Source organism: Nomascus leucogenys, chromosome 2, assembly GCF_006542625.1.
Source record: "Nomascus leucogenys isolate Asia chromosome 2, Asia_NLE_v1, whole genome shotgun sequence".
NCBI lineage: Eukaryota > Metazoa > Chordata > Mammalia > Primates > Hylobatidae > Nomascus > Nomascus leucogenys.
Window position 1 is genome coordinate 155,711,403 of NC_044382.1, and position 11,270 is coordinate 155,722,672.

An 11,270-nucleotide genomic window follows, 5' to 3' on the forward strand; every position below is an offset into this window, starting at 1 on the left:
CGTGGGGGCAGAGCTCCAACCACTGATTGTAGGCCGGAGGGCTGCTGCTGCCCATGGCTGTGGAGGGACACCTGTGCCTTCAGCGCAGTAGGGGCTCTGTGGAGAGGTGTGGATCTGCACCGCGACCTCTGGTGAAACTCAATGCCCCGACCGTCCGTAGGAACAGGAGATGAGTTTTGGTGACGGGTGACGGGTGGGCTGGCTGCCTCTGACTGCCGTTCCGTGGCTGCTCAGTGTGGGGTCTGCGACGTCTGTGAGGAGAGCAGGACCAAACTGGGAATCGGAGCTGCTGGAGGTTTCCATAGCTGTGATGGCAACACCCAGATGTGATCAGTCATCTCATGGAATGGAGTTCAGACCCGCACTGAGACAGGTTGAACGTTTGAAAAGGGAGGTGGTTCTCGCCCCAGGTGTTTGAGGAGCACAAGCCTCCCTTGCGAGCTATCCCTGCAAGAATTGAGTTCCTCACCCTCAATTCGAGTGAATTCCTAGCACAAACTCGCCTCTCGCAGGTCCCCAGGGCTTCAGCTTGGCAAAGCGGTGGGTCCCTGCAGAGGAGTGGGGCCAGCTGCTGTGCCAGACACTGCAAAACACACCTGGCTTCTCTCCGACAGCCCCGCGGGTCGAGAGGACTGGCACTGCCTGTGTCTGACTGAAATTTATTTTTGTGTAACCGTTTACTTTTATGTGGAAATTGATAAGCTTTTGATAATAGCAAAGCAGGAAGGACTGAGTGGGAACTACAGGCCAGTTGAAAGAAAATACAGCCAGGGCAGGGTGTGGTGGTTCATGCGTGTAAGCCCAACTCTTCGGGAGACCGAGGCAGGAGGATGGCTTAGGCCCACGAGGTTGAGGCTACAGTGAGCCGTGATCACACCGCTGCAGTTCAGCCTGGGCAACAGAGCGAGGCCCCCGACTCCAGGATTAAAAAGGAAAATACTAACAGGACGCCATATCACATGTGTGATGCACCGAGTGGGTCCTCTGTTCATCTGTAGTGTGGACATCCCGAGTCTTGAGAGCCCCCAGCTAAACCAGAGTCCAGTGCCTGGCAGTTGGCAGTCTTGCACTCAAGGGAGATGAAGGTTATCCTGCACCCTTCAAGGGATGCGTCTTTGACCCGGTGGACAGCTTAATGTCCATTGTAAGTCCATGAGTCCCTCCAGGAAACTTGCTTACACTGGCAGACGCCCCATGGCTCGTGTCTGATTCGTGTCCAGTATGCCTGCCTGACCATCGCTCTGGTGCTGGGAGCTTGCCCTGTGTCCCCCACATCCCCGAGAAAACCCAGCCTGGGCAGCCCCTGATCCTTCCTTGTGGACAGTGCAAATTTAGTCCCCACTGCAGCAGGAAACATGTTCAAAGCCTTACTACTCACAGATCCTGGGCAGGGAGGGCGCCAGGAGTGGGGAGGGCCATCCTCCGTCCCCATATCCCACAAGGCAGAAGTGAAGGGTCAGGCAGAGAAGAGAGTGTGTGGCAACGGGCCGTACGCACAGGGAATGGGGAGTGGTCACTGCAGGTTCAGAAGCAAATGCCTGAATGGTCTGATTAAAAGAAGTGCAGGGAGCGCGGGGAGCCCAGGCTGCCGGGTGGGAGAGACGCCCCTAAGTGCTCATCTCTGGCCACTGACATGGGCAGTTGAGCGTGGTGTCCTCCCGGTGCCCAGGCTGCGGGCTTGGCTGTGCCGTCCTTGTCGAACTGAGCTTGTCCCTCCTGGTGTCGATGGCCTGCCAGCGGTTGTCCATACTAGAACACTCGTTTGTTTTCAGGTAAAGCCTGTGTTGTAAGCCGTGTGGTCTTGTGCCTTTATACATAATCCTGTAGCCAGCTCTAGTTGAAGTGATTCATTGGCCACAGCCAGTGTGTCTTAGGATTTCAAGCCTTGCAGTAAAGTGGTGGTGGAAGGTTCCAGTAGCATGACATACTTGAGTGCTCAGGACCACGAGCTGATTCAAGTTGTACAAAATGGAAACTTACAGATGTGTGGAAAATCTGAGACAGGAAATGAAGCCTCACCAGTAAGCTGAACAGGGGAAATTTAATGCAAACATTTGTCCCTGGCTGGGCACTGTGGCTCATGCCTGTAATCCCAGCACTTTGGGGGCTGAGGCAGGAGGATTGCTTGAGGCCAGGAGTTTGAGACCAGCCTGGGCAATACAGCAAGACCCCATCTCTTAAAAAAAAAAAAAAAAAGGAAAAGAAAAGAATAAAGAGTATTAGCCAGGCATGGTGGTGGAGCACACCTCTGGTCTCAGCTACTCAGGAGGCTGGGGCAGGAGGATTGCTTGAACCTGGGAGGTTAAAGCGACAGTGAGCCGTGATCGCGCCACTGCCCTCCAGCCTGGGCAACAGAGTGAGACCCTGTCACTGACAGAAAAAATGCCTTGTCCCTGAAGCAAAAGGCTTCTGAAGGGCTGAGCAGAAGCCATAAGGATCCAGAAAGTGATGGGGATGGAGCTGCCCCTCCAGGTCTGAGGGGAGAGGGAAAGTAGGCAGGAAGCCCGTAACTCAGAGGAGACCTCTGCCCATCCTGCCAGGAAGAAAGTCAAAAGCTGCTGTTCTGTGACCCCTGCCTCGGCCCTGCGGTGCCCCCCAACCATGGGGCAGGAGGAGAGACTGCTCAGAGGGTTGCACTTGTTCCTAAAAGCAACAGGAGCAACATTTATAAAAGAAGAAATCGCGACCTCCTTCAACAGCTCTTTGACCCGAAGAGTGTCGTTTTGAGTTGGGGCGTCCAGAGCCGCGGCTGCAGCTACAAGAGGGAGATGTGCAGAGAGGGCCTTGCTTTGACCACACGGGGCAGGAGCAGGGCCCAGCCAGGGAGAGGCCGGGGCCTAAGCTCACACCCCCTGGCATTCTTTTTTGTTTGTTTGTTTTTTTGAGACAGAGTCTCACCCTGTCGCCCAGCCTGGAGTGCAGTGGCATGATCTTGGCTCACTGTAACCTCCGTCTCCCGGGTTCAAGTGATTCTCCTGCCTCAGCCTCCCGAGTAGCTGGGACTACAGGTGCCCACCATCACACCCAGCTAATTTTTGTATTTTTAGTAGAGACGGGGTTTCACCATATTGGTCAGGCTGGTCTTGAAATCCTGTCCTGAGGTGATCAGCCCGCCTCGGCCTCCCAAAGCGCTGGGATTACAGGCATGAGCTACCGTGCCCGACTCACACCCTGGCATTCTTTCAGGGACTGCCAAAAAGAGCAAGATCCTGTCCAAGGAAGAACAGAAAGTGGTTGCGTTTCATGAGTCGGGCCACGCCTTGGTGGGCTGGATGCTGGAGCACACGGAGGCCGTGATGAAGGTGGGTCTTGGCAGGTGCCTGTGTCTGTAGCTGACTGGGGAGTCCCGCCTGTGTCTGTAGGTCATATGAGAGGAAAGCCTGCCACTGTCATGATCCATGGAGCAGGGTGGGAAGCGACTGATGGGCGGGAACTCGAACATGGGAGGCAGGAGTGGGCTGTGTCACATCGGAGCATGGTGCTGCTATTGGGGTGACTCCTGGAAGGTTACACCATGCAGTGGGGTTTCGCTGCCTTTGCCTGTCCACCCCAAATGACTCCTAACATTGGAAAGAAGTAAGTTGAGTGTACATTTAAAAAATACTACTCTAGGCTGGGCATGGTGGATCACCTGAGGTCAGGAGTTCAAGACCAGCCTGGCCAACATGGCAAAACTGTCTCTACCACAAACAAACAAAAAACTACTCTTGTAGGCAGCTGTGAACTCGGTGGACGTTTATTCTCACCAAATGGTGATGTTACAGCTTCTCTAAGACGTGGCTCCACCACCGGGAGTCCGAGTGCTGCCAAGAGGAGGTCTGTACTCGGAACGCAGGTGCCGTCTTTACAGTGGAGCCCCAGGGACCCGTGCAGGTTTGAGGCTCCCCTGGGAAGGCAGCTGTGCTGTGTTCCTACCTCAGGGTTCGCTTCAAAAAATGCATATGGTGTAGCAGTTGCCAGCTTGGTTTGTCAGTGCTGGTCGCTGTGGTCCTTTCTCAGGAGTGAGTTGTAGCAAAGTTGGGTGTTAATCCGAGAGCATCCTGCCCATCCCAGGCTCTCAGCAGGGCTGAGGCAGCGTTTGGGGACCAGATCCGTGCTGCTCCTTGGTGATGTGCACCACAGTCATGGGACCAGAGCCAGGCCCACTGTGGGGCGAGTGGACACCGAAAAACTCAGCAGTGAACATAACATTTTAACACAGTAATGTCAAGAAATCAAAATTAATGCAGAGACTGGGAGGCCAAGGCGGGCGGATCACTTGAGGTCAGGAGTTCAAGACCAGCCTGGCCAACATGATGTAACCCCATCTCTACCAAAAATACAAAAAATTAGCTGGGCGTGGTGGTGCATACCTGTAACCCTAGCCACTTGAGAGGCAGAGGCACAAGAATCGCTTGAACCCGGGAGGCAGAGTCTGCAGTGAGCCAAGACTGTGACACTGTACTCCAGCCTGGGTGACAAAGCAAGATTCTCAAAGGGAAAAAAAAAGAATTTTTACTGTATTTGATGGGCAGAAGTCAGACAGTCACAATGAAAAAGTGAGTCTCCTTCCCAAGGCTCAGTGTCCTGCCAGGAAAAGGTTGTGAATTGCCTCTTATGGTTTTGGTCATTAATGTGATCATCACTGCAGCTGTTATTTAGAGCCTTTTTTTTTTGTTTTGAGACAGGGTCTCCCTGTCTGTCGCCCAGACCGGAGTCCAGTTGTGCAATCACAGCTCACTGCAGCCTCGATCTCCCGGGCTCACACGATCCTCCTACCTCAGCCTCCTGCATAGCTTGGACTACAGGCATGCCCCACCGGTGGCCCGGGTAATTTTTGTATTTTTTGTAGCGAAGGAGTCTTGTTATGTTGCCCAGGCTAGTCTCGAACTCCTGGGCTCATGCAATCTGCCCACCTCTAACTCCCAAAGTACTGAGATCACAGATGTGAGCCACCCCGCCCGGCCTGGTTTTAGATTTTAAATTAAGCGTCCTCTCGGGATTCTCAGAGCACTTGGATGTGGCCATCTTGCTGCCACAATTCTCAGAAACAGCAGCTGGGCCAGCAAAGGACCTGCTCCTGCCCTGTCTCCCTCCGTCTCCCACTCAGCGGTTCCGTGTTGTTGGGTTAGCACGTTGCCCCGCACCCACCTCCTTGCACACTTGATGTGGGGGTGTGGGGGAGCAGCAGAGGTGAGGACAGCCTCTGCTCCCTCAGTATCCTGGGGTTCTCAGTGCTCTGAACCCTCAGTAGCAGTCGCTGGTGCGAGGGGTCAGCGCAGCGGCCATCGGGCATGTAACTTGTCCTTCACCTCTCAGCTGTCTTCTACGGGCCTTGTCTTCTTGACTCCCTGCCTGCCTGGTCATGTATGAGAAGACGCTTCCCGGCACCTGTGGTGGGAACCTGCTGTCTCTGGGCTAGAGTGTTGGGGTCCTCTGTTGTAAAAGATGCTGCAGATGACGGAGACATCTTAGTCCCACACCTTCCTCCTCAAAGCCCCCATCCTGCCTACTGACCTGGGCCATCTTGACCTTGTGCAGGTCTCCATAGCCCCTCGGACAAACGCCGCCCTGGGCTTTGCTCAGATGCTCCCCAGAGACCAGCACCTCTTCACCAAGGAGCAGCTGTTTGAGCGGATGTGCATGGCCCTGGGGGGGCGGGCCTCGGAAGCGCTGTCCTTCAACAAGGTCACTTCCGGTGAGGAGCAGCGGCGTGGGCCCTGGAGATTTCAGAGTGCTTTTCCTTGGATGATTCCTTCTGTTCCAGTGCATGCCACGGGGGTGAATCTGGTGTAGACATAGTTTTGAATTTATTAAGCATTTTGTAAAAGATAAATTGTGGTCGTAGGAGATTTGGGGCTAAGCAAGACTTTTTAGATAATTTAGTTGGACAAAAACTTAACCTATATGCCAACTCTAAACACATTTAATTGGTTAATTATTGGTAATGGCTACAAGAAACGGAATAAAATTGAAGCAGCTTCACTGTTCCGAAGCTGTTACTGCACTGGGATATCCAGGGAGCTGCAGGAGGGTCCCAGGGGCCCCTGGGCTCCAGGTCCGTGGGTTTGCGTCGCGTAGGCCTGGGCTTGTGCTGGAGAACTGCCATGCAGTGAGCTCCAATATGCCCCCAGATTCTAGATTTCCAAATAAAAGAGCATTTCTGAAAGTTTTAAGACTTTCTTAAGGAACAGTGGCGAGGGGCCAACGTCCTCACTGTCCAGCTAACGGTGGGTCCTCGGGAGGGAGGGGATGGGGAGGCGGTGCTGACTCACGGCTCTGACCGGGACGCCTGGGGCCCAGCGCTGCTGTGCACCTGCAGTGCTGAGGATCCCTCTGTCTTGACCCCACCCTCCAGGGGCACAGGACGACCTGAGGAAGGTCACCCGCATTGCCTACTCCATGGTGAAGCAGTTTGGGATGGCACCTGGCATCGGGCCCATCTCCTTCCCTGAGGCACAGGAGGGACTCATGGGCATCGGGCGGCGCCCCTTCAGCCAAGGCCTGCAGCAGATGATGGACCATGTGAGTCGGCTCTGGCCACACCGCTGCCCTCCGTGCTCCCAGGGAAGGGAGTCCCTGGGTCTGCCACACAACGGCCACCCACGGCCACCCCAGCTGAGCTCAGCTGCAGGCCCCACCTGGGTTTCTTCCTTCTGGGCTCTGCTGTAGTTCCCACCTGTGGAGTATTTTTTTCTCAAATGAGGACATAGATGCTCCTAATGAAATTATAGATGTGAATCTGGGAAGAATATCAAATAAATACACTGAGCAATAGACCAGGGCCCACATGGCCTTCAGACTGGGCCAGGAAGGGCTGGTGTGTGTGCCTGTGAGGCAGCTGTGGGTGGGTGTGGGTGGGTGGGCTGGCATGCGGAGCCCTGCTTTTCCGGCAGTGGTCACAGGGGCAGGAGACCACCTGTTGGCTGAGGAGTCCTGTTCCTCCTGGGAGGGGAAAGGCTGTGTTCCCAGTCCGGCATTTCTTTTCTATGCTTTTGCTTTGGTGCTGGAGCCAGGCGGCCAGCCTTGCCCCTGACACAGTTCCCTCCACTCACAGGAAGCAAGACTGCTGGTGGCCAAGGCCTACAGACACACCGAGAAGGTGCTGCAGGACAACCTGGGCAAGCTGCAGGCGGTGAGGCCCTGGCCAGGCGTGGGGGCTACAGCGTCGCACAGCGTCCATACAGCACCCACGGTCCCCACCCCTCTCGTGAAGTATTTCCAAGGCACACAGAGTACAGAGAACACTCTGGCCAATGTGAATTCTACCCAGCTCAACTGAAACTTACATGTTCCATACTTTTTATCATGAACTCGTCAAGTGTGTTCCCCCAAGGTAGAAAGAAGGCTGCCAAAAAGTCTCCTGTGCCTATTCCGGCCATTAGCAATTACCAATGTTTTGTCAGTTTTGTTTAATCTTTTTCCAAGTCTTACACTTTTTTCTTGAACATTTTTTTAAAATAAAGTTTTAATTTTAGAGTAGGATTTTTTTTTTTTTTTTTTTTTTTTTTTTGAGACAAAGTTTGCTCTGTCGCCCAGGCTGGAATGCAATGGCGACATCTTGGCTCACTGCAGCCTCCGCCTCTCGGGTTCCAGCTATTCTCCTGCCTCAGCCTCCTGAGCAGCTGGGACTGTAGGCACATACCAACACACCTGGCTAATTTTTTTTTTTTTTGAGATGGTGTTTCTGTCGGGAGGCTGGAGTGCAGTGGCGCAATCTCAGCTCACTGCCGCCTCCACCTCCCCAGTTCAAGCATTCTCCTGTCTCTGCCTCCCAAGTGGCTGGGATTACAGGCACGCATCACCATGCCCAGCTAATTTTTGTATTTTTAGTAGAGGTGGGGTTTTACCACGTTGGCCAGGCTGGTCTTGAACTCCTGACCTCAGGTGATCCACCTGCCTCGGCCTCACCAAGTGTTGGGATTACAGGCATGAGCCACAGCCCCGCACTGATTATAGTGTTAGATGTAGAAAAGTTGCAGGCGCGGTGCAGAGAGCTCCCTGCCACCCTGCCTCGCTCCCCGTGGAGGCCCCCATGGGGTAGTCCTCCCACCTGCCCCCGCCGACCCGCGGTGATGGGTCCCACGTGATTCAGACGTGCTCAGTCTCCGCAGTGTCCTTTCCGGTCCTGGGAGTCCCTGTGGCGTTTGATCGCCCGTCTCCTTAGGCTCCTCTGGGATGACAGTTCCTCAGACCTCCCTTGTTTTGAGGGCTTTGGCAGTTTTGAGGATTGGTCTCATGTTTTGTAGGACGTTCCTCAGTTGGGATTGTCTCATGTGTTTCTCACAGTGGGCAGAGCTGGAGTGAACTTTTGTGTCCCTGGGTTTTGGTAACTGCTGCTTAGAACTCAGGAGAGGTGCACGACTCTTTGTCCCATGTTGTGAACATGTTGTGAACACAGGTAGGCAGTGGATGGGCAGTTGTTTCTTTAGCCTCCCCTTGTGTCTCTCAGGCGAGCACTGTGTGTCACGTGGGGATTGTGTTTGGGGCCCTCAGAGTGTTGTCCCCAACCAGCAGCAGCAGCTTCTGGGCAGGTGTGGGCAGTGCCGTCCCCGGCTGAAGCAGGCCTGCCTGTGGACACGTGCTCGTCACGGTTGACAAAGCAGCTCTGCAGATTTCAGGTGCACCACAGCGGGAGCCACAACAGGGCAAAGCTGCAGGCGAGGCTTCTCACTGGCTGAGGAGTGGCGTGTCTGCCCCGTGTGTGAACTGTCAGACACTCAGTGGGTTGCAGAACTTAGTAAAATCTCATACCAGCCCTAGAGAGGAAGTGTTTGTCTCTTGCAATACAGCCACAGGTAAATCACCGTAGCTTCAGGGGTTACCATTTTCTTTAGAAAATCTGGAAGAATGAGGAAAGGAGCAGGCAATTAACAAAAACAAAAAAATCTGGAAGAGCTCTGCCTTCACAGAAACCAGTGAAATGTGGCTGTGGCAGTGTTTTCTGTGGTCGGGCCAGGCCACCCCAGAGGCCACCCCTGAGGCCACCCCCGAGGCCACCCCCGAGGCCACCCCCGAGGCAGGGCCACCGGCACAGGACAGTCGGCGTCTCAAGTGTTTTCCAGGATCCCACCTAGAGTGGCAGAAATTCACTTCCCCAAATTGAGAGGTCCCAGCTCACGCAACTTCGCCTCAGATTCCTTCTCCCAGTGTTGCTCTCCTCAGTCAGGAGGGTTCAGCGTTTTACCCGTCTCCTTCCCTGTAGACACGGACGCCTTGTTTCGTGAAAGAAATTGCAGTTGCCAAAAATAAGCCAAGATTTTGAATGGAAGTAGAAAAATTAATGAGGCTGGCCGCCGGAAAATCATTTATGAGGTTGAGATAGGGGTGATTCTTCTTTCGGAGCTGCCTCCGTGCCTCCGCCTCCCTGGGAAAGTGGCCTGTCCCGGGTGTCCTGCACACAGGCAGGCCCTGACACCTCTCGCCACCTCCCCAGGACATAGAGATGCTCTGTCTGCCCTGGGGACTCACACACTGCTCTGCCTGTTCTTTCTAGCTGGCAAACGCCCTTCTGGAAAAGGAAGTGATAAACTATGAGGACATTGAGGCTCTCATTGGCCCGCCGCCCCATGGGCCGAAGAAAATGATCGCGCCGCAGAGGTGGATCGACGCCCAGAGGGAGAAACAGGACTTGGGAGAGGAGGAGACCGAAGAGACCCAGCAGCCCCCACTTGGAGGCGAAGAGCCGACTTGGCCCAAGTAGTTGGGACGTGTTGGTCGCACGTGCGGGTGGTCCGGGAAGTGAGGGCTTACTCAGCCACCGTGAGTTGCTTTTCAGCGGAGGTTTGCCCTTCCTCTCGCGGCCCTCAGTAGTCCCTGCACAGCGACTTCTGAGATCTGTTTACTGATTACCCTTTTCATGATTTTAAGTTTCTCTGCAGAAACTACTGACGGAGTCTTGTGTTTGTGAGTCGTTTCCCCTATGGGGAAGGTTATCAGTGCTTTCCCAAGTGAGCATGGAACACCTCGAGTTCCCAGGGTTATAGACAGTCGTTCCCAGTGTGGCTGAGGCCACCCAGAGGCAGCAGAGCATTCAGACTCCGAACAGACCCCTGTTCATGCCGACGCTTGCATGGCCGCCCCAGTTCCTGTGGCTCCCTCGGAATGCTAAGGGGATCGGACATGAAAGGACCCTGTGAGCCGATTGTTGTATCTCCAGCGGCCCTGTCATGCAGCTCACTCATCAATGGGGCCACAGTCAGGCCCAGGCAGTGGGCTCCAGAGGACTCAACACTGCCCCCTGCTGCCATGTGGGCTGGTGCAAGTTGAGGACTTCTTGCTGCTCTAGTCACGCATGCAGTGTTGGGGATGCCTTGGTTTTTACTGCTCTGAGAATTGTTGAGATACTTTACTAATAAACTCTGTGGTTGGAAAATCTACATTTGCATTGTCTGGCCAGCTCTAATGCAGAGGAGCTGGTGGGCTTGCCCTGGATCACAGGGTCTTGTAGGTTCAGTTTATAATTTGAGTAATGCAGGGACTAAGTGACAAACTCCTTCTGTAGGAATCTGGGGCCTGGACCCTGTAGGGATAGAAGATGACCCAGGACGCCTTGGCCCTGTGTTCCGGGGCATGCGGCTCCCATTCCGGCCCCATTGCTTCCGCCCTCCCTGTGGTGCAGTGACGTGAGTGGATTGTCCTGTTGCTGCTACAACGCTGAAACGGCGGCGGAGCAGTAAGGAGGCAGCCACAGGTGCAGTCATACACCCGAGGGTGGCCTCTCTGAGAGACGCCTTGACCTTTGCCCCAGTTGTCCAAATCCAAAGACCAGCACATAGTTGGGAGGGTTTTAGCTGGTGTAGCCAAGGGTAGTGTCCTCGGTAATTGTTTTTTTTGCTGTTGTGTTGGTTTTTGACAGTCTTGCTCTGTTGCCCAGGCTAGAGTGCAGTGGCGCCATCTCGGCTCACTGCAGCCTCGATCTTCCGGACTCAAGCAATCCTCCTGACTCAGCCTCCCAAGTAGCTGGGACCACAGGCACGCACCATTATGCTCGACTAATTTTTGTATTTTTTGTGGAGACAGGGCTAGACTGGAATTTCTGAGTTCAAGTGATCCTCCTGCCTTGGCCTCCCAGTGTGTTGGGATTACAGGTGTGAGCCGCTGTGCCAAGCCTTTTGTGAAATCATTTCATTATTTTTTAATAATTTTTTTTTTGGAGATGGAATCTAGCTCTGTAGTCCAGGCTGGAGTGCAGTGGCACGATCTTGGGTCACTGCAACCTCTGCCTCCCGGGTTCACGCCATTCTCCTGCCTCAGCCTCCCAAGTAGCTGGGACCACAGACGCCTGCCAC

The 11,270-nt window shown here is 54.3% G+C and overlaps 1 protein-coding gene across 4 annotated transcripts in view; it reads left to right on the plus strand.

Moving 5' to 3' along the window:
* Window positions 1-10,358, plus strand: part of SPG7 (SPG7 matrix AAA peptidase subunit, paraplegin) — a 49,119-nt gene extending 38,761 nt beyond the window's left edge. The window contains exons 13-17 of one of the 4 annotated variants that reach the window (XM_030820538.1): window positions 3,187-3,302; window positions 5,521-5,677; window positions 6,338-6,504; window positions 7,037-7,114; window positions 9,476-10,205. In XM_030820538.1, the coding sequence (XP_030676398.1) occupies window positions 3,187-3,302; window positions 5,521-5,677; window positions 6,338-6,504; window positions 7,037-7,114; window positions 9,476-9,682 (725 nt within the window). In that variant the 3' untranslated portion in view covers window positions 9,683-10,205. The other 3 variants (XM_030820530.1, XM_030820559.1, XM_030820541.1) reach the window with 3 other exon arrangements.
* The last annotated feature ends 912 nt before the right edge of the window (window positions 10,359-11,270 follow it).